Source organism: Salvelinus fontinalis, chromosome 13, assembly GCF_029448725.1.
Source record: "Salvelinus fontinalis isolate EN_2023a chromosome 13, ASM2944872v1, whole genome shotgun sequence".
In the NCBI taxonomy this organism is placed as follows: domain Eukaryota; kingdom Metazoa; phylum Chordata; class Actinopteri; order Salmoniformes; family Salmonidae; genus Salvelinus; species Salvelinus fontinalis.
The window spans coordinates 16,847,395-16,871,623 of NC_074677.1; the positions used below are offsets into that span (position 1 = coordinate 16,847,395).

Genomic DNA, 24,229 nt, shown 5'->3' on the forward strand with positions numbered 1-24,229 from the left:
CATCATACCTACAAAAGTCATAAACATAACCATATCTTGATGTTACATCAATGACAGGTCACATTGCCATCTTGCTAATAGATTTCTGTTGAAGAATGTGATGTAGTTTGTCATTAGCTGTCATTACATGTTGAGCCCTAGAAGTCACATGTATGAAGCCCTGCAGCTATTAGGATGTGGCATTATGATGTGGCATTAGGATGTGGCATTAGGATGTGTCACCTCACATTCTAGTGTAAGCACTCTATAACATTTTGTGTTATTGAGCTGCCACAGTAAGTGATGGCATAGAGACTAGTACAAGAGGGAAGTAAGTTTGTATGGTTTCAAGTATCTAAAAGTCAATATCAAGGCCTTGCTGGCACAGTTAATTCTTTACCCTAAATTGGGAGAATTGTCTGAGCCTCTACAATACAACACACTCTCCATGTATAGTTCCTATGCACGACAAGCAAGTAGAGAGGATAGCAACTTGAGTACCTGAGTTTCATGATAGATCCAACTGACGACTAATGACATTAGCAGCAGGTCATGTGTAGCTCAATTGGTAGCGCATGGCGTCTGCAACTCCAAAGATTGTAGGTTTGATTCCTGCTGGGTCCACCCATACGATATATATATACAAGCATGACTATAAGTCACTTTGGATAAAAGTGTATGCTAAATGGCATACATTATGTTCACGCACAACCTCACGTTTAGAATGGAAACCGCCTCTTCCTTCCAACCTCACGTTTAGAATGGAAACCGTCTCTTCCTTCCAACCTCACGTTTAGAATGGAAACCGTCTCTTCCTTCCAACCTCACGTTTAGAATGGAAACCGTCTCTTCCTTCCAACCTCACGTTTAGAATGGAAACCGTCTCTTCCTTCCAACCTCACGTTTAGAATGGAAACCGTCTCTTCCTTCCAACCTCACGTTTAGAATGGAAACCGTCTCTTCCTTCCAACCTCACGTTTAGAATGGAAACCGTCTCTTCCTTCCAACCTCACGTTTAGAATGGAAACCGTCTCTTCCTTCCAACCTCACGTTTAGAATGGAAACCGCCTCTTCCTTCCAACCTCACGTTTAGAATGGAAACCGTCTCTTCCTTCCAACCTCACGTTTAGAATGGAAACCGTCTCTTCCTTCCAACCTCACGTTTAGAATGGAAACCGCCTCTTCCTTCCAACCTCACGTTTAGAATGGAAACCGTCTCTTCCTTCCAACCTCACGTTTAGAATGGAAACCGTCTCTTCCTTCCAACCTCACGTTTAGAATGGAAACCGTCTCTTCCTTCCAACCTCACGTTTAGAATGGAAACCGTCTCTTCCTTCCAACCTCACGTTTAGAATGGAAACCGTCTCTTCCTTCCAACCTCACGTTTAGAATGGAAACCGCCTCTTCCTTCCAACCTCACGTTTAGAATGGAAACCGTCTCTTCCTTCCAACCTCACGTTTAGAATGGAAACCGTCTCTTCCTTCCAACCTCACGTTTAGAATGGAAACCGCCTCTTCCTTCCAACCTCACGTTTAGAATGGAAACCGCCTCTTCCTTCCAACCTCACGTTTAGAATGGAAACCGCCTCTTCCTTCCAACCTCACGTTTAGAATGGAAACCGCCTCTTCCTTCCAACCTCACGTTTAGAATGGAAACCGTCTCTTCCTTCCAACCTCACGTTTAGAATGGAAACCGCCTCTTCCTTCCAACCTCACGTTTAGAATGGAAACCGCCTCTTCCTTCCAACCTCACGTTTAGAATGGAAACCGCCTCTTCCTTCCAACCTCACGTTTAGAATGGAAACCGTCTCTTCCTTCCAACCTCACGTTTAGAATGGAAACCGTCTCTTCCTTCCAACCTCACGTTTAGAATGGAAACCGTCTCTTCCTTCCAACCTCACGTTTAGAATGGAACCCGCCTCTTCCTTCCAACCTCACGTTTAGAATGGAAACCGCCTCTTCCTTCCAACCTCACGTTTAGAATGGAAACCGTCTCTTCCTTCCAACCTCACGTTTAGAATGGAAACCGCCTCTTCCTTCCAACCTCACGTTTAGAATGGAAACCGTCTCTTCCTTCCAACCTCACGTTTAGAATGGAAACCGTCTCTTCCTTCCAACCTCACGTTTAGAATGGAAACCGTCTCTTCCTTCCAACCTCACGTTTAGAATGGAAACCGCCTCTTCCTTCCAACCTCACGTTTAGAATGGAAACCGTCTCTTCCTTCCAACCTCACGTTTAGAATGGAAACCGCCTCTTCCTTCCAACCTCACGTTTAGAATGGAAACCGCCTCTTCCTTCCAACCTCACGTTTAGAATGGAAACCGTCTCTTCCTTCCAACCTCACGTTTAGAATGGAAACCGTCTCTTCCTTCCAACCTCACGTTTAGAATGGAAACCGCCTCTTCCTTCCTGTATCCAATTAAGGAAATCAATTGTGAAGGGAAATTGGAATACATATCCTGTACTATGCACTGCTGTAATACTTCTAAAAACCTTTGGCTTTGTGACAGATAGCAGCGTAATGGAAGAGATCCTGCTGACTCAGGCTGCATCCCAAATTCCCAATTTAGTGCACTACTTATGACCAAGGCCCATGCTGCTCTGGTCAAAAGTAGTGCACTATATAGGGAATATGTTGCCATTTAGGATGCATGCGGCCTCAGACTGCTGTACATGGCATAGCAGCAAATCACAAAGGATGTCCTAATATGTCCTAATATGAATATCTGTTAAGTTTTTGTTGGCAGAAGTCTGACTGATCAAATCCTTCCCAGAAACCAATTTTAAAAGTCATTGCAATGTGATAAACCTGATGGAGGAAAAGAGAAGAGACTTTCAACACTGTGAGATTATAATGACGTGACGATTGTCTCATCTGAGAATTCATGGATTTCGAGCCCGACAACACAGGGCAAATGGTCTTTAGGCGAAAGTAGGCAGCAGAAGACCACACTCTGCCACTGGAAGAAGAAAAAAAACCTAAACACTGAAAACCATCATAAAAAGCTGAAAACTTTAAGTCTATCAACTGTAAATCAAAGTATGAGTCTCTCCTCTCCGACTTTTCTTGTTGGTAATGATTCTCACTACATCAATGTTCAAATGATTCAATGGGAAAACTAAGTAGTGGTAACAGCCAGAGAAATAGTACAGAAATAACAGTTATTTTACAGACTCCATGTCAGTGCTGCTTAGCAAACACAACTCTGTATTTCTTCAAGTGGAAAATACATATTTTATATCATTCAAAAGTGTGACAATTAAATGGGCTATTTCTGGTATGAGAAATCTGGGAGCAGTGACTGCTCTGGTAATCTAATAACAAAAACAATCCTCTTTCAATTAGACTTTATCGCATCGCTTCTTGGATTTTTTCTTGTGTTTCAGGTCACACATCGAAGTGGAATATCAAGGACTGCTAAAGAATTGGCTGTAGACCTATTTTGACTCGGATAAGAAGAAATATGTAGTATTGTATTCCTTTGGTGTGCATTCATTGTTTTGGTCTTATGTTCAATTTACTTTTCAAAATCTTTAGAAGTTACGTAGTAGGACTCTGGTCAAAAGGTGTGCACTATAAAGGGAATAGGTAGCCATGTCGTAATATGAATAGTGTATCTGCAAAGTTTTTGTTGGCAGAAGTCTGACTGACCAAATCCTTCTCAGAAACCAATTTAAAAAGTCATCACAATGTGATAAACCTGATGGAAGAAATGAGGAAGACAAATGGGAGAGACATTCAACACGGTGAGATTATAATGACGTTACGATTGTCTCATCTGAGAATGAATGGATTTCGAGCCTGACAACACAGGGCAAATGTTTGGGGTGACAAGATGATGTGGTACGCCCTTGTTTGAGGGAATAAAATAATATATTTGTTGAAATGACTCCTGGACAGAAAAACTGTAAGTACAGCCACTGCCCATGAAAATAAGTATCCTTGAGATGTGTCTGGACATTTGCTAATCAATAAATTCATAGTCACCAGTGGATTTGTGCTTTTTTAATAATGTTAAGGTCCAGGATAGGTCTTCAACAACGGCGAATACAATTAGGAACAGCAACTGACTTTTCATGGAGACATTATTTCTGATTTTTCAAATTGAGGGTATGGCAAGGGGCACTTCTGACATTACTTTCTTTATGGGGTGGCGGGTAGCCTAGTGGTTAGAGTGTTGGGCCAGGAACCGAAAGGTTGCAAGATCGAATCCCCGAGCTGACAAGGTAAAAATCTGTTGTTCTGCCCCTGAACAAGGCAATTAAATAAATAAATAAATAAATAAATTTGTTCTTAACTGACTTGCCTAGTTATATTGAAATATGGCAAGGGGCACTTCTGACATAACCTTCTGTTTGTGCTTGGCACGTCAATAAAAAAGTTATGCGTTTCCCAACAATTGTTCAGGACCTGATATCGATGGATCTTCATCATGAACTAACAACATAACAATGGCGCAACATGATGGACTCAAAAAATTCAGATTTTGGAACCGTGAGATATCGACATGCCTCGTCAAATTGATGACTACAGTGACTGCAATAACCTCAACGGTTAGGTCTTTAGGCGAAAGTAGGCGCCAGAAAACCACACAATGCAACTGGGACAAAACCTAAACTAAAACACTGAAAACCATAGCACCTTGAAAACGCAAAAACTGTACGTATAACCTCATTGGAAACAAAGTAAAATAAAATAAATATATATTTTTTTTTTAACACGTCAAATAATGCAGTCTAAGGCTTGTGACCTGGCAGGCTGGAGCTGAGAAACATGCTTTGCATTATTGCAAGTTTTTTTCCCAAATACCTTATTATTAAACTTGAGAACAACACAAACTTTAAAGAAGTGTGAAAAAAAAGAGGAAAACCTTAAGTCTATCAACTGGAAATCAACATATTTGAGTCTCTCCTCTCCGACTTTGCTTGTTGGTAATGATTCTCACAACATCAATGTTCAAATTATTAAATGGAGAAAAAAAAGTAGCCACTAGAGGAATAGTACAGAAAGAATAGCCCCTTTACAGACTCCATGTCAGTGCTGCTTAGCAAACACAAGTCCGTATTTCTTCAAGTGGAAAATACATATTTTATTTGTGTGAGAATGAAATGGGCAATTTCTGGAAGGATTTCCTATGAGTAAATCTGGCAGCAGCGTCTGCTCTGGTAATCTAATAACAAAAGCAGTCTTCTTTCAATTAGATTTTATCGCTGCTTGGATTTCTTCTTGTGTTTCAGGTCACAATTCGAAGTGGAATATTAGAGAAATGTCTATAGGCCGACTTTGACTCTAATAAGAAAAAATATCTGATATCGTGAAATATACTTTGGTGGGCATTCGTTGTTTTGGCCTCATGTTTAATTTACTTTTCAAAATCTTTAAAAGTTACATTTATTTAGATAACAGCAACATTCCAAATCTAATATGTAAATGAAATTAAGCATTAGATTGAGCAGCACTTTCACTGATGAGTTTCCTTGAGTCAAACCTAAAAATGTTGGAAACACTTTACTTGAAGAGTACCTACATTCATAACACATTCATATGCCATAAATAATGCATCCATTTGCAGTGCATAAGCATTTCAGAAGCATACTGTAAAGCTTATCAACTTATGTTGACAACTGCAAGTTAATATTTTGGTTATGTTTTACATTAGCATTTACAGAATGTTTATTATGAATGCAGTATGGGATATGAACATAAAGTCCCTTATGTACAGTGCATTCGGAAAGTATTGAAACTCCTTGACTTTTTCCACATTTTGTTACGTTACAGCCTTATTCTAAAATTGATTAAATAGTTTTTCCCTCTCATCAATCCACACACAATAAATACTCCATTATGACAAAGCAAAAACAGGGTTTTTGATTTTTTTTGCAAATGTAAAAATATAAAAAACGGAAGCACCTTTGGCAGCGATTACAGCCTCAAGTCTTCTTGGGTATTACTTTACAAGCTTGGCATACCTGTATTTGGTGAATTTCTCCCATTCTTCTCTGTAGGATTCTCTCAAGCTGCACAGCTATTTTCAGGTCTCTCCAGAGATGTTCGAGATGTTCGGGTTTAAGTCTGGGCTCTGTCTGGGCCACTCAAGAACATTCAGAGACTTGTCCCAAAGCCACTCCTGCATTGTCTTTGCTATGTGATTAGGGTCGTTGTCCTGTTGGAAGGTGAACCTTCACCTTCCTGAGGTCCTGAGTGCTCTGGAGCAGGTTTTCATCAAGGATCTCTCGGTACTTTGCTCCGTTCATCTTTCCCTCGATCCTGACTAGTCTCCCAGTTCCTACCGCTAAAAAACATGCCCACAGCATGATGCTGCCACCACCATGGTTCACCGTAGGGATGGTATTGGCCAGGTGATGAGCGTTGCCTGGTTTCCTCCAGATGTGGCGCTTGGCATTCACGCCAAAGAATCCAATCTTGGTTTCATTAGACAAGAGAATCTTGTTTCTCTTAGTCTGAGAGTCCTTTTGGAAAACTCCAAGCGGGCTGTCATGTGCCTTTAAACGAGGAGTGGCTTCCATCTGGCCACTCTACCATAAATGCCTGATTGGTGGAGTGCTGCAGAGATGGTTGTCCTTCTGGAAGGTTCTGCCATCTCCACAGAGGAACTCTGAAGCTCTGTCAGACTGACCATCGGGTTCTTGGTCACCTCCCTGACCAAGGCCCTTTTCCCCCGATTGCTCTGTTTGGCCGGGCGGCCAGCTCTAGGCAGAGTCTTGGTGGTTCCAAACTTCTTCCATTTAAAAATGATTGAGGCCACTGTGTTCTTGGGGACCTTCAATGCTGCAGAAATGTTTTGGTAACCTACCCCAGATCTGCCAACACAATCCTGTCTCTGAGCTCTACAGACAATTAATTCAACCTCATGGCTTGGTTTATGCTCTGACATGCATTGTCAACTGTGGGACCTATATAAACAACTGTGTGCCTTTCCAAATCATGTCCAATAAATTTAATTTACCACAGGTGGACTCAAATCAAGTTGTAGAAACATTTCAAGGATGATCAATGGAAACAGGATGCTCAAATTCAAGTCTCTTAGCAATGGGTCTGAATACTTATTTAAATAAGGTATTTCTGTTTTTTTATTTTTTTATTTGCAAAAACCTGTTTTCGCTTTGTCATTATGGGGTATTGTGTGTAGATTGATGAAGAATTGTTTTTATTTCATCCATTTTAGAAAAAGGCTGTATACATATCAAAATGTGGAAAAATGGAAGGGGTCTGAATACTTTCCGAATTCACCCAGCTCAATGCACTGTAACATCGATATCTATTGGCTACTACATGATACTCATGAGGTTGCTACAACCTAGCCTATGAATGAAAGTTTACAACGTAGGTGTACATAGGTCGAGAGAAAATGGTGAGGTGACAGATAGTGACACATGGACAGACAGCAAGGTGTAATCATTAGTCCAACAGTTGCAAATGAGAGTTTATATTGGAAAGATTCAGGCATGTTTATCCCCGTTTTGTTCCGTTTCCTTCCGTTTAAGAAATGTTTTTCAACAGAATCAGAGGAATGAATACATGCCTGGTCACGCGTAAACACAGTTCACATTCATAGCAGCCACGTTGTATTCCTTCTCTCATCTATGCGCTCTCCTCCTCTCACCTTTTCCCTTTGCTTGTGGACTTCAATGCACAACACATCAGGTGTATCTGACCAAGCGAAAAAAAACGTTCCATGCCAAACCATATAACTGCTACACACAGCCTACATCACTGTCACCATTTTAGCTAAAGTAATGTCATAGTCAACATAGCTAATAGAAGCGTTAGTTATATTAGTTATGTTTGTCACATCTGCTCCTGCTACGCCCTCTGATGTTCATCCGGTGTCTTCTTGACCTGCAGCTACTCCCCCTGTACACACTCTCTCTCTCTCTCCCTCTCCCTCTCTGTGTGATTGTGTGGTTGGAGACAGGTGTGCTGGAGTCAGAGCAGATCCCTACCAGCTGCAACTCGTTCCATAATCAAGACCTCTACAAATTCTCAGTCCTGCCACTTCCACTCTGCCAGATTATAATCTCTGTTCAATCAGTTCATAATTCTAGCCATTTATGATTATTCAAGATGCTATTACTCTGCTGTGCCTGTTTCCCTGCCTGACACCGTTTATCCTCTCATTGTAGGTAGTGCTCTGGCTCCTGTCTCCTGTTCCACATCTCACCACCCAACTACCTTGCTCTGGATTTTACTCAACACCACTACCTTGGATTCCCCTCAGGACCTGTTTACCCTGTTCTACCCAGCTAACTCCAACCTCAGTCTCCACATCTGGTTTTTCTGCAACTCATCCGAGAGTCCCCGGATCTGCACCCCATATCTCCCTGTGTAACAATAAATATTTTGGTTCATTCATCCCTGTTTCCTCATCTGAGTCTGCTCTTGGGTTCCCCTGTGTCGCTCCGCTTAACAATGTTGACTATGACATTAGCTAACCCTGCTACAATTATGCAGTAACTTTACAGTGTATAGTCAGTTAGCAGTTTAGCAGTTACACCGGCAGGCCCTGGTGGCAATAAATTTGTAAAACCAAAAGTTTACTTTGACTTGGAAGAGTTCCACTGTTGTGTTGGATAGTCATAGCCAGCTAGCTAACATAGAATCCCTATGTTTGAGCAGGCTAAACTAGCTAGCTGCATTTGCTTGCTAAGTAAGGGAAACTGAATGTGAAGAAGAAAAATAAGACAAAATCTCTCTATCTCTTGCTTCTTCTTCACCACATTTTATGCACTGCAGTGCTAGCTAGCTGTAGCTTTTGCTTTCAGTACTATATTAATTTTCTGATCTTTTGATTCGGTGGACAACATGTCAGTTCATGCTGCAAGGGCTCTGATAGGTTGGAGGATGTCCTCCGGAAGTTGCCATAATTATTGTGTAAGTCTATGGAAGGGGCTGAGAACCATGAGGCTCCTAGGTTTTGTATTGAAGTCAGTGTAGCGAGAGCAGGACGGAAGCTAGCTGTCCTCCGTCTACACCATGGTGCTACCCTACAGAGTGCCGTTGAGGCTACTGTAGACCTTCATAGCAAAACAGTGTGTTTTAATAAATTATTTGGTGACGTGAATATATTTAGTATAGTTTTATCTAAAAATTATAACTTTTTAAATATTACTTTTTTTTAATGAAATTCACTGAGGAGGATGGTCCTCCCCTTCCTCCTCTGATGAGCCTCCAGTGGTAGGTACACTTCAAGCTAAATTCAAAAAACAACAAAACGGCAGCTTCACCAACATCATTCATTCATTCATTCATTTCTGTAATTTCATCAATAGGCTGCTATAATAGGCTGCTTCCATCAATAGGCTGCTTCCAGGTAAGCCTGACCTGGAAGGCAAATCATTTTTATTGACATACATTTCTGCATTTCCCCATGATAACTACTCCTCAATGGTGTAAAGTACATAAGTAAAAATAAAGTACAACTTAAGTAGTTTTTTGGGGTATCTGTACTTTACATTAGGATTTATATTTTTGGAAACTTTTACTTTTACTTCACTACATTCCTAAAGAAAATTATGTACTTTTTACTGACACCCAAAAGTACTCGTTACATTTTGACAGGAAAATTGTCCAATTCACACACTTATCAAGAGAACATCCCTGGTCATCCCTACTGCCTCTAATCTGGCGGACTCACTAAAGACAAATGCTTTGTTTGTAAATCATGTCTGAGTTTTGGGAGTGTGCCCCTTGCTATCTGTCAAAAAATTGTTTAAAATATTGTGCCGTCTGGTTTGCTTAATATAAGGAAGTTGAAATGATATATACTTTTACTTTTGATACTTAAGTACATTTTAGCAATTCCATTTACTTTTGATATTTAAGTATATTTAAAACCAAATACTTTTAGACTTTTACTCAAGTAGTATTTTACTGGGTGACTTTCACTCCTACTTGAGTCATTTTCTATTAAGGTATCTTTACTTTTACTCAAGTATGACAATTGAGTACTTTTCCCACCACTAAGCCATATACCGAATTAGGCTAAACCTGCAAGTCGCCGCTGATTGGACAGACACCTGATTTGCAAACTCTTAACATGTAGCCAGTGATTCAGATGAACTCATTCTTGTTTAGACAGAGCAGGTTACCTTAACACACAGCTGCACACTGAACCAGTTATAAGCCCCCTACAATAACTCTGTGACTTATACTGTAGAAGAGCTGACACAGAGGACCAATTAGTTGCTTCCCAACTGTGCAGAGGCTCACACTCCTCTCTGCTCTCCCTGTTGCTCATTCACGCTCAGCTTCACACACACACGCACACGCAGACACACACGTGCTTGCGCACGCACACATGAGTGAGTGGCTGAGAGCCAGCGTGCTAATGCCAATGTTTTGTAGCTGTGTGTAAGAGTGCTTGTGTAATGCAATTTGCTTTCTCTCAGTGGACGCAAGTGTGAGGTAATGGCCAAGTTCTTTAGCTCATTACATACTGGAAAGGTGCTGGTGAGTATAGTGATCAAGAAAGAGCCTTGCTTAGTTATCCATCCATTAAAAAATATATCACACTAAAACAACTACTCTCTGACTAGCAACAAGCTAGATAACATAAGACACAAAAAAGAATGCTACTAAAACGACTAAAACTTTCCTTGTCCGATACAGTAGGAAAGGAAGTATGGACAAAACAAGTAAAAAAAAGAGAAAAATAAGGAAATGCCTCTCCTGATAGGAAACAATGCTGTTTCTATTCAGAGCCAACGAAATGCGTTAAGTTTCCATTCAAACACAAAATTCAATATTAAAAATCTCCAGACTTCCAATAGTTGAGTCAATAAGAAGTGATTTGGAAGGATGTCTTCCCACGGGACTACCTTATCCCTGACCCCTCTTGTCTGCTCTCTGGATCAATATGCCCCACTGCCGCCTCCTTGCAAACCAGCTCTATTGTTGCTAGGCAACGCTTTGCATCGTGGTGTTTAAGTGAACAAATCCATGTCGCAATATAAGCCATAGAGCACAATTTTTTATTTGTTTTACTGTACTGCTTGCTTAGATTGAAGCACCAGGAGGAGGCTGTTTGCAGCATAACCAGCTTGGGAGCAAGTGACTTAGCCCCAGAGCAGAAACCTGTTGATGCTGCTGCTAGCTACCTTTTGAACAGCTGAAAACCAACTGAAAACAGCTGAAAAACTCACCATTTGCTTATTCTATTTAAGTTTCAACATTCTGGTTTATAAAAAGCTTAGGATATATTCTATTCAAAGATATTACAATTCAAATTTTCCAGGGCAAAAATAAATAAGTGGAAACTCTAGTGATATAAGGCTCTCCCAGCAATCTGTAAAAAGCACACAGTAGATTAAATACTTCCAAAATAGAAGGCTTACTTTCTCCATTGCTTAAGTCACATTAACCACACACTATCCCAGGTGACATATGGCACATACAAGGTGTCCATATTAGGACAGCCTCAGTCTCAGCAGGACTTGTTTTAATCTCAGTAGGACTCCTTACAGGACCAAAACACCCTTTGCAATCCGGCTGTCCGTTAAACAGGAACATTGAGACAAATGAGGCAATGCAAGCAACTGCCCTTGGACTAATCAGAAGCAATGCTGATTTATCTTAAGACTCTGTCGGGATGAAATCTGCTAGTGCAGCAGGCACATTGTCAAACTTGTGTCTGGGACTTAAAAGACGGAGGAGAAATGTAACCGGAGGCCAGATAAGAGGATCTTGCACAGTTAATGAGAAAGATACAGTAAAGTACCACAGATCAGAGTATAATGATCAGATCTTATGAGACATCCTTCTCTGTCATACTCTCTCTCTCTTTCTCTCCCTCTGTGTGTCTCTCTCACGCTCTCTCTCAAATGAGACAGAACAGATGCTTTTAAGGAAGACATTGCATAGCCCACAAAACTGAGCCTTTCAAAAAAATAAACACTGAAGAAAGCTGAGCACAGCATAATCTGCTTCTTACATCCAGATGGACACTTTCACTTTGTATTCTTCTTATACCATGACACTGTATTTGTTGACCGAAATAAATCAGAAAAAAAAACTTGCACCTACCGTATCTTTCGGCATTTTGGCTTTCCTCGCATTCTGTACAAGTCTTCTCCCTAGCTTCTTGGCATAGAAAATCGAGGCAAACATACTCACAGCAAAGAAATAAAGCACTTGTTTTGTTTGCAAGCCTAAAACATGTGTCTGAGAGACTATTCCTTGTCAGTATATTCCACAGGCAAGAGAGAGCAAGAGGGAGGAATGATGAGAGAGAGAAAGCAGGAGTAGGACTTGAGCATAGAGAGCCTCTCTCTTTCTCTCTCGCTTTCTCTGCGTCTCAGCACAGCAGAAGAAGGTCTCTCTCTCACCCACACACACTCCCGGTGAGTGAGTGAGTGAGTGAGTGAGTGAGTGAGTGAGTGAGTGAATGTGAGAGTGAGAGAAAAAGGGGGGGGGGGCAGTGTCTGCAGCAGCTCTATTTACATATCACAGAAAGAAGGGATGGACACTGAGCATGTCTTAGCATCCTTAGCACCCATCTAGTACTGAAAACTGCCTGTCTAGAGCCCTAGCACCCAGAGGAGATCCACTATCACCCAGCCCAGTGCCGTACACCATCCAGGGCCAGAATGCATCTATCTCTCTCTCCCCCTTCCCCCTCCCCCCTGGGCAGCAGGGTTGAGAGTGGAACGGGGGGAAAGCTGCTGCTAAATCAATGGTGCCTTCCAGCTTGGCAGGTTTAATACACACACTCTCACACAGGGTCATGGTGAGTAGGACCCTCTGGGGAACACACAGAGTCTGTTTCCATGAGTCACGCTAGTGTACGGCAACGTGGGTACTACAGATGTAAGATCTTAATTTGAGCCAGTTTGCTACAGCAGCAAAATAATACTGCAACAACAGGAAATTGCTTGCTGTTTAGGCTTTTAGGTTGGGTTTCTGTACAGCACTTTGAGATATCAGCTGATGTAAGAAGGGCTTTATAAATCAATTTGATTTGATGATTTGAAATACAAATTATTAATGCAATTTTTTAAAGTGGAAATTACAAACTTTAGAAGCCTTTTTAAACCTCGAATACACTACAAGATTGCATTCTGACTGTGCAGGAAAATTCTCGCCAACAAAAGAGTGATCACATTGAGATCCTACATCTGTACCCGTTGTTCTCGTGAAAAAGAAAACAACACAATTACTCACTACCTCAGAGTTACTACCACAAGACCTCGTGCTGGGTTGTAAACATGCACCAGTCCCCTAAACTACAAAATGCATATAATATGAAATATGATAGGGGTACACTCCACACTCCATTTCTCTGCTCATTTTATTTATATTTTCCACATTTTCCTTTCCCTGCACATTCTTTGCTCTTTTTATTCTGAAGCGCTTCTGTCCTTGGTTGCAACACTCACTACTGAGTTCCAAACTGCCTCTGGAAGCAACGTCAGCACAAGAACTGTTTGTCCATGGCCGAGCAGCCGCACGCACACAGGCCTAAGATCACCATGCGCAATGCCAACCCTCTGGCAGGCCAACGGACGAATCTGGGTTTGGCGGAAGCCAGGAGAACGCTACCTGCCCCAATGCATAGTGCCAGCTGTAAAGTTTGGTGGAGGAATAATGGTCTGGGGTTGTTCACGTCGGTAGCCATAAAGTGCTTTGAAAGGCTGGTCATGGCTCACATCAACAGCATCCTCCCGGATACCCTAGACCCACTCCAATTCGCATACCGCCCTAACAGATCCACAGATGACACAATCTCAATCGCACTCCACACTGCCCTTTTCCACCTGGACAAAAGGAACATCAATGTGAGAATGCTGTTCATTGACTACAGCTCAGCGTTCAACACCATAGTGCCCACAATGCTCATCACTAAGCTAAGGGCCCTGGGACTAAACACCTCCCTCTGCAACTGGATCCTGGACTTCCTGACGGGCCGCCCCCCAGGTGGTAAGGGTAGGCAACAACACGCCTGCCACGCTGATCCTCAACACCCACAACTGCGTGGCCAAACACGACTCCAACACCATCATTAAGTTTGCTGACGACAACATTGGTAAACCTGATCACCGACAACAATGAGACAGCCTATAGGGAGGAGGTCAGGGAACTGGCAGTGTGGTGCCAGGACAACAACCTCTCCCTCAATGTGAGCAAGACAAAGGAGCTGCTTGTGGACTACAGGAAAAGGTGGGCCTAACAGGCCCCCATTAACATCAACGAGGCTGTAGTGGAGCGGGTTGAGAGTTTCAAGTTCCTTGGTGTCCACATCACCAACGATCTATCATGGTCCAAACACACCAAGACAGTCGTGAAGAGAGCACGACAAAATCTCCCCCCCCCAAGGAGACCGAAAAGATTTGGCATGGGTCCCCAGATCCTCAAAAAGTTCTACAGCTGCACCATCAAGAGCATCCTGACCGGTTGCATCACCGCCTGGTATGGCAACTGCTCGGCATCTGACCATAAGACGCTACAGAGGGTAATGCGAATGGCCCAGTACATCACTGGGGCCAAGCTTCCTGACATCCAGGACCTATATAATAGGCGGTGTCAGAGGAAAGCCCATAAAATCACCCAGGACATAGACTGTTTTCTCTGCTACCGCACGGCAAGCGGTACCGGAGTGCCAAGTTTAGGACCAAAAGGCTCCTTAACAGCTTCTAACCCCAAGCCATAAGACTGCTGAACAATTAATCAAATGGCCACCGGACTATTACACTGACCCCCCCCCCCCCCCCCCCCTCCATTTGTTTGGTACACTGCTGCTACTCGCTGTTTATTATCTATGTATAGTCACTTCACCCCTACCGATATGTACAAATGACCTCTAACCTGTACTCCCGCACACTGACTCGGTACCAGTACCCCCTGTATATAGCCTCGTTATTGTTATGTTATTGTGTTTTTTTAAATCATTTTTTACTTTAGTTTATTTGGTAAATATTTTCTTAACTGCTTGAACTGCACTGTTGATTAAGGAGTGTAAGTAGGTATTTCACGGTAAGGTCTACACTTGTTGTATTCGGCGCATGTGGCAAATAAAGTTTGATTTGATGTTTGCATGGTTCGGGCTAGAGTTCAAGTGAAGTGAAATCTTAATGCTACATCATACAATGACATTCTAAACTATTCTGTGCTTCCAACTTTGTGGCAACAGTTTGGGGAAGGCCCTTTCCTGTTTCAGCATGACAATGCCCCCGTACACAAAGCGAGGTCCATACAGAAATAGTTTGTTGAGATCAGTGTGGAAGAACTTGACTGGCCTATACAGAGCCCTGACCTCAACTCCATCGAACAGCTTTGGGATGAATTGGAACGCCGACTGCGAGCCAGGCCTAATTGCCCAACATCAGTGCCCGACCTCACTAATGCTCATGTGGCTGAATGGAAGCCCCTGCAGCAATGTTCCAACATCTAGTGGAAAGCCTTCCCAGAAGAGTGGAGGCTGTTATAGCAGCAAAGGGGGGACAAACTCCATATTAATGCCTATCATTTTGGAATGAGATTTTCGATGAGCAGGTGTCCACATACTTTGGTCATGTAGTGTTTTTGTGACTCAACATTCATCTTTTAAATCTAAGAAAATGTTTCATTATCCATCTAACCTTGTTCTATCAATTTATTCCGCTATCTTAAGGTAGAATTAATTTTTTTTGTCTTGTTTTTTCACCTTTTCCATTTTTGCCACTTGTATAAAACCCTCAGGACTTTAACCCTCATCTCCTACCTTCTCGCTGGCCCTGGGAATCAGAGAGACATTCACACCTCTGGTCCTGGCCTCTCTGTTGCTAGGGGTGTTGCTAGGGGTCTGTCTAGAACACGCTGCTGACCAAAGTCACCTGACCTGGTCAGCCAATCACAGGCCTCACCAAGTATGGGTCTCAAACCTCACAACACAATCTGTGCAACTCACAACTGGACCTTTCCTGAACGAACAAGCCTTCCCTGGACTTCCTTAACTGTGTGTTAGTGCGTCACTGACCATGTAAGTGAAAATGTAACCGGTTAGGGTTCAGGCTAGGAAACACTGTCACCACCGATAAATCCAAAATAATTGAGCATTTCAATGAGAATTCTTCTACGGCTACCCCTACCCCGGTCAAAACCCCTGCACCCCCCACAGCAACTTGCCCAAGCCTCCACCATTTCTTCTTCACCCAAATCCAGATAGCTGATGTTCTGAAAGAGCTGCACAATCTGGACCCCTACAAATCAGCAGGGTTAGACAATCTGTACCCTCTCCTTCTAAAATTATCTGCCGAAATTGTTGCAACCCCTATTACTAGCCTGTTCAACCTCTCTTTCATATCGTCTGAGATCCCCAAAGATTGGAAAGCTGCCGCGGTCATCCCACTCTTCAAAGGGGGAGACACTCTAGACCCAAACTGCTACAGACCTATATCTATCCTGCCCTGTCTTTCTAAGGGCTTCAAAAGCCAAGATAACAAACAGATCACCGACCATTTCGAATCCCACCGTACCTTCTCCGCTATGCAATCTGGTTTCAGAGCTGGTCATAGGCGCACCTCTGCCACGCTCAAGGTCCTAAACAATATATCCTAACCGCCATCGATAAGAGACAATACTGTGCAGCTGTATTCATCGACCTGGCCAAGGCTTTCGACTCAGTCAATAACCACATTCTTATCAGCAGACTCAGCAGACTCAGCCTTGGCCGATAACTGCCTCGCCTGGTGACTGCCTCGCCTGGTTTACCAACTACTTCTCAAACAGAGTTCAGTGTGTCAAATCGGAGGGCATGTTGTCCGGACCTCTGGCAGTCTCTATGGGGGTGCCACAAGGTTCAATTCTCAGGCCGACTCTTTCCTCTGTATACATCAATGATGTCGCTCTTGCTGCTGGTGATTCTCTGATCCACCTCTACGCAGACGATACCATTCTGTATACCTCTGGCCCTTCTTTGGACACTGTTCTAACTAACTTCCAGATGAGCTTCAATGCCATGTAACTCTCCTTCCGTGGCCTCCAACTGCTCTTAAATGCAAGTAAAACTAAATGCATGCTCTCCAACCAATCATTGCCCGCACCTGCCCGCCCGTCCAGCATCACTACTCTGGACGGTTCTGACTTAGAATACGTGGACAACTACAAATACATAGGTGTCTGGTTAGACTGTAAACTCTCCTTCCAGACTCACATTAAGCATCTCAAATCCAAAATTACATCTAGAATCGGCTTCCTATTTCACAACAAAGTCTCCTTCCCTCATGCTGCCAAACATACCCTCGTAAAACTGGTCACTGGTCACCCCCAAAGCCAATTGCTCCTTGGCCGCCTTTCCTTCCAGTTCTCTGCTGCCAATGACTGGAACGAATTGCAAAAATCACTGAAGCTGGAGACCCATATCTCCGTCACTAACTTTAAGCACCAGCTGTCAGAGCAGCTCACAGATCACTGCACCTATACATAGCTCATCTGTAAATAGCCCATCCAACTTCCTCATCCCCATACTGTTATTTATTATTATTTATTTTTTTGCTCCTTTGCACCCCAGTATCTCTACTTGCACATTCGTCTTTTGCACATCTATCACAGTGTTTAATTGCTAAATTGTAATTATTTCGCCACTATGGCCTATTTATTGCCTACCTCCCTTACCTCATTTGCACACACTGTATATAGACTTTTTCTCTATTATGTTATTGACTGTATGTTTGATTATTCCATGTGTAACTGTGTTGTTGTTTGTGTCGCACTGCTTTGCTTTATCTTGGCCAGGTCGCAGTTGTAAATGAGAACTTGTTCTCAACTAGCCTACCTAGTTAAATAAAGTTGAAATAAATAAATAAATAATGAATAAATAAATAAATTGATGTATATTTTATTTGTCTGTATTTTATAGGCTCTAATACCTACAGTGTGTTAGCATACGCCTCTCCCAGTGTTACAGTATACGCTCAAATCAAATCAGCTAGTTCTTTATGAATGTGTACTAGCCATATTACTTACTCCTGTTTATCTGGCCTCATAGCATAGTTTCTGTGAGCTAAAATCTCTCCCCATTAGGTACTGTGTCAAGATGGCTACCAGCCATTGTTGCTGTATCGCATTAGTGGCTACAAACACTGCTCTCAGGGCAAGTCTGCTGGTTTTGACTAGCAAAAGGTACTATTTGTAGCAGGTTAGGATAATTAATGTGTCAGGTTAGGAGAATTAGGTTAAGGCTAGGAAAAGGGTTAGGCTTAGGCTAGGTTGAAGATACCCAGGTTGGGACAAGTTATGATTCCATGCAGAAGCTTTTCGAATATAATCATGGGACCAGCGCAGTTGATAACTAGCATAGCTGGTCCCATTGTTTAGAATTCGTCCTCATTTATGCAAAGAGTTATGGGATATTAGAATCGTCGTCTTAACCTTTGTCATCTTCAACCTAGGGTTTAGGGTTAGCTAAAATTGTCCCCAACGTGACGCAAACATATTTAGCTTCAACCAGGCCTGACCTGAGAACAGTCTTTGTTTCTACTAATGCAATACTGCATCAATTGTTCACAATCACTTAAGATGGCAGGCCTATGATGTCATCACATCTCAGTCACTTCCTGTTATGCCATCCAGCCCCCGTGGCCATATCATTGTTTACATACTAGCATTGTTAGCCATTGCATGCTAACCCACTAGCTGGTAACCATAGTGCTAATGTGTGCTAGGTTAGCCTAGCCCCATGTACATAGTGTGTTTATTCTGTACTATAAGCCGTTACATGCTGATCCCATGTCATCACATTGTGTACATTATTGCTATTACTGTTATATAGCAGTGCTATTACTGTTAGCCTGTGCTACATGCTACATTGCTATTACCCTCCACTGTTGCCAGCAGCATACCACCCTGTATCCCACTGCTGGCTTGCCTCTGAAGCTAAGCAGGGTTGGTCCTGGTTGATCCCTGGACGGGAGACCAGATGCTGCTGGAAGTGGTGTTGGAGGGACAGTAGGAGGCACACTTTCCTCAGGTCTAAAGAAGAAATATCCCAATGCCCCAGGGCAGTGATTGGGGACATTGCCCTGTGTAGAGTGCCGTCTTTCGGATGGGAAGTTAAATGGGTGTCCTGACTCTCTGTGGTCACTAAAGATCCCATGGCACTTATCGTAGGAGTAGAGTTGTAAACTCTGGTGTCCTGGCTACATTTCCAGTCTGGCCCTCACACCATCATGGCCACTTAATCATTCATCCAACTTCCTATTCCCCAGATTGTTGAAGTAAATAAGAATGTGTTCTCAGTCAACTTACCAACTTACCTGGTTATACATACAGTTGAAGTCGGAAGTTTACAAACACTTATGTTGGAGTCATTAAAATTAGTTTTACAACCACTCCACAAATTTCTTGTTAACAAACCATAGTTTTGGCAAGTCGGTTAGGACATCTACTTTGTGCATGACACAACAAATTTTTCCAACAATTGTTTGCAGACAGATTATTCACTGATAATTAATTGTATCACAATTCCAGTGGGTCAGAAGTTTACATACACTATGTTGACTGTGCCTTTAAACAGCTTGGAAAATTGCAGAAAATTATGTCATGGCTTTAGAAGCTTCTGATAGGCTAATTTGCATAATTTGAGTCAATTGGAGGTGTACCTGTGGATGTTTTTCAAGGCCTACCTTCAAACTCAGTGTCTCTTTGCTTGACATTATGGGAAAATCTAAAGAAATCAGCCAAGACCTCAGAAAGAAAATTGTAAAACCTCCACAAGTTTGGTTCATCTCTGGGAGCAATTTCCAAACGCCTGAAGGTACCACGTTCATCTGTACAAACAATAGTACGCAAGTATAAACACCATGGGACCGCGCAGCCGTCATACCGCTCAGGAAGGAGACGCGTTCTGTCTCCTAGAGATGAACGTACTTTGGTGCGAAAAGTGCAAATCAATCCCAGAACAACAGCAAAGGACCTTGTGAAGATGCTGGAGGAAACAGGTACAAAAGTATCTATATCCACAGACATAACCTGAAAGGCCGCTCAGCAAGGAAGAAGCCACTGCTCCAAAACCACCATAAAAAAGCCAGACTACGGTTTGCAACTGCACATGGGGACAAAGATCATACTTTTTGGAGAAATGTCCTCTGGTCTGATGAAACAAAAATAGAACTGTTTGGCCATAATGACCATCGTTATGTTTGGAGGAAAAGGTGGAGGCTTGCAAGCCAAAGAACACCATCCCAACCATGAAGCACGGGGGTGGCAGCATCATGTTGTGGGGGTGCTTTGCTGCAGGAGGGACTGGTGCAATTCACAAAATAGATGGCATCATGAGGTAGGAAAATTATGTGGATATATTGAAGTAACACCTCAAGACATCAGTCAGGAAGTTAAAGCTTGGGCACAAATGGCTCTTCCAAATGGACAATGACCCCAAGCATACGTCCAAGGTTGTGGCAAAATGGCTTAAGGACAGCAAAGTCAAGGTAATGGAGTGGCCATCACAAAGCCCTGACCTCAATCCTACAGAAAATCTGTGGGCAGAACTGAAAAAGCGTGTGCAAGCAAGGAGGCCTACAAACCTGACTCAGTTACACTAGCTCTGTCAGGAGGAATGGACCAAAATTCACCCAACTTATTGTGGGAAGCTTGTAGGCTACCAAAAAAACGTTTGACCCAAGTTAAACAATTTAAAGGCAATGCTACCAAATACTAATTGAATGTATGTAAACTTCTGACCCACTGGGAATGTTATGAAAGAAATAAAAGCTTAAATAAATCATTCTCTCTACTATTATTCTGACATTTCACATTCTTAAAATAAAGTGGTGATCCTAACTGACCTAAGACAGGGGATTCTTACTAGGCTTAAATGTCAGCAATTGTGAAAAACTGAGTTTAAATGTATTTGGCTAAGGTGTATGTAAACTTCCGACTTCAACTGTATATATATATATATATATACAAAATCCGGGCCCAGGCTGATTGTACATATATTTAAACCGGAACCTCTTTCGAGACCACCACCAGTTGGTGACGCTCTTTTTCACGATATTCTTCTTTTTTTTTTAAACATTCTATAATTTACTTAATTCAATCATTAATTATAGTGCATTTTACTGGGTATGTTTCCTGTGTACAGTTATCAACATTATGCAAACATATCTTCTTTGGATTCCTTCATAAATAATTGTATAGCATACTTTCTTTTCATCATCTATCAAATGTTATGTTCATGGTCACGTTCTAAATGTATATGTGGTTGTCTTACCTACCTTAGTTGAATGCACTGACTAAGTGGCTCTGGGTAAGAGCGTCTGCTTATTGACCAACATGTAAATGTAATGAATTAAAAGTCCTGAGCCTTACCCCATCTTGTCTGATGCTAATATTATGGCAGCAATGAAAGATGTGCTTCATTAATGTAGCACCGGCTCATGTCACACCTCATGGAAGGCTTATTAACACAACCACACCGTGCCTCATTTTCACCCCCAATCAATCGCCCGACACACACGTCCAACAACTCGACCCTGGAGGAACACCATCCGTAGCCGAGAGAGGGGAAGGTGGACTGTGGTCCTAACAACCCTCAATAGCGCCTGTCCGTTGCTATCACTTAAGAGCAGGGACATTGTGAGCTGTGAACAGTTCTATCTCAGGGTCTTCACTACTAGAGCAGAAGACAACATCTGTCTGGAAAATGATAAGCACTAGTGATATGAAAAGAGGGTCAAAAGTAGTGCACTATGTAGGGAATAGGGTGCCATTTAGGACGCACCCTACAACTGCATCATGACTGTTAGCACACTCAGACCAGCCAAACGTAAATTATTGTTTTTGTTCCTTATGAGCTTGTTTCACATAGATTGAGTGGGTCTAAATGACCAACATGAATTTGTAAACAGGAATTAGGATTACACAATAATAAGGATATTTTGTATTAATGAACTTGGATAGCAATAATCAGCTGAAGGCAAATTATGTCAAGTTGCTTTAGCAATGGCAAATACAGTATACTTCAAATGAGTAGGCAACACAAACCAATAAGCCATCCATCCTCAACAGATCCCTCCTGTAGGCGTATAGGCCAACATTGCTGTTCTGCAGAATGAGTCGTACGTGCCATCTTGCCACTACATTCAGCAGCGTCTTTTGTGCATCACATAGCCTATCACCTACACATAAAGAGTGGAACACTTTTCTGTTCACATAATATAAATCGTTTTGGGGTGGTGATTTTATGGCGATGTGGGTGCCGTCTATTGCTCCGTTCGTATTTCAGAACCCATTGATGGCATCATGGCAAAGAAAACCCTCTTGGCCTGTTGTGCAACGGTGTATGGAAATTGTACATGCTAATGTTAGTTTTTCTTATGATTGCATTCAAAACATTGTCTCATCGAGGGCTGTGAGATGCCGATAGGTAAGCCCCCTGAAAAGCGCTCATTGCCAAAAACGTAAGGGTGGATAGCACTTGGATGTGCACCGGAATGGCATGTGTTTTTAAAGTAGGTCTTAAATCCTCGCAAAAATCTTATAAGATTGGTTTTGGGAAATTATATCTGATGAGCCAATCTGTACTTTCTGCAAAAAAAAGTCCCACTGGTCTCTAAAAACACACTCTCTGCAAAATAGAGTGTGTGCCAAATCTTCCTACAGAGCAAGATCAGCCATCTCTCATTCCATTTCCCATTATATCAGTATTTTATAGTATTTCAACAATGGTTTCACTGTCACAAATACCTCTAATTGAACAAATTACTGTACTTTATATGAATTATTAACAAACGTACTGATGTGGTCAAATTAAAGTATCTTCAGAAAGCATTCATACCCCCACACTCTTAGAAAAAAAGGTGCTATATAGATCCTAAAAGGGTTCTTTGGCTGTCCCCATAGGAGAACCATTTGAAGAACCATTTTTGGTTCCAGGTAGAAACCTTTTGGTTTCAGGTAGAACCCTTTTGGGTTCCATGTAGAACCACAGAGGGTTCTACATAAAACCAAAAAGGGTTCTACCTGGAACCAAAAATTGTTATCCTATGGGGACAGCCAAAGAAACCCTTTTGGAACCCTTTTTTCTAAGACTTATTCCACATGTTGTTGTCTTACAGCCTGAATTCAAAATGGATGATTTTTTCGTTCTTTCACCCACCCATAATAATAAAGTGAAAACATGTTTTTAGAAATGTTAGCAAATTTATTGATAATGAAATACAAAAATATCACATTTACATAAGTATTCAGACTCTTTACTCAGTACTTTGTTGAAGCACCTTTGGCAGCAATTACAGCCTTGCGTCTTCTTGGGTATGACGCTACAAGTTTCTCCCATTCTTCTCTGCAGATCCTTTCAAGCTCTTGTCAGTTTGGATGGGGAGTGTCGCTGCACAGCTAATTTCAGGTCTCTCCAGAGATGTTTGATCGGGTTCAAGTCCGGGCTCTGGCTGGGACACTCAAGGAAATAGAGACTTGTCCCAAAGCCACTCCTGCGTTGTCTTGGCTGTGTGCTTCGGGTTGTTGTCCTGTTGGAAGGTGACCCTTCGCCCCAGTCTCAGGTCTTGAGTGCTCTGGAGCAGGTTTTCATCAAGGATCTCTCTGTACTTTGCTCCGTTCATCTTTCTCTAGATCCTGACTAGTCTTCCAGTCCCTGCCGCTCGAAAAACTTCCCCACAGCATGATGCTGCCACCACCATGCTTCACCGTAGGGATGGGGCCAGGTTTTCTCCAGAAGTGACACTTGGTATTCAGGCCAAAGAGTTTAATCTTGGTTTCATCAGACCAGGGAATCTTGTTTCTCTTGGTCTGAGAGTCCTTTAGGTGCCTTTTGGCAAACTCCAAGTGCGCTCTCATGTGCCTTTTACTGAGGCGTGGTTTCCGTCTGGCCACTCTACCATAAAGCCCTGATTGGTGTAGTGCTGCAGAGATGGTTGTCCTTCTGGAAGGTTCTCCCATCTCCACAGAGGAACTCCGGAGCTCTGTCAGAGTGACCATGGTCACCTCCCTTACCAAGGCCCTTGTCCCCCAATTGCTTAGTTTGGCCGGGCGGCCTAGGAAGAGTCTTGGTGGTTCCAAACTTCTTCCATTTAAGAATGATGGAGGCCACTGTTCTTTGGGACATTCAACGCTGTAAAAATGTTTTGGTATCCTTCTCCATATCTGTGCCAACACAATCCTGTCTTTGAGCTCTACGGACAATTCCTTCGACCTCATGGCTTGGCTTTTGCTCTGACATGCACTGTCAACTGTGGGACCTTATATAGACAGGTGTGTGCCTTTCCAAATCAGGTCCAAACAATTGAATTTACCAC

General features: G+C 42.4%; 1 protein-coding gene across 21 annotated transcripts in view; it reads right to left on the reverse strand.

Annotated features, from left to right (window-relative positions):
• LOC129868173 (disks large homolog 2) overlaps window positions 1–24,229 on the reverse strand; it is a 282,679-nt gene that overhangs the window by 104,125 nt on the left and 154,325 nt on the right. The window contains exon 1 of one of the 21 annotated variants that reach the window (XM_055941897.1): window positions 12,024–12,344. The exons of 19 other annotated variants lie outside the window; for them this stretch is intronic. In XM_055941897.1, the coding sequence (XP_055797872.1) occupies window positions 12,024–12,107 (84 nt within the window). In that variant the 5' untranslated portion in view covers window positions 12,108–12,344. Of the gene's footprint in view, window positions 1–12,023; window positions 12,345–24,229 lie in introns of those variants that run through there. One more of the 21 variants, XM_055941902.1, reaches the window with a different exon arrangement.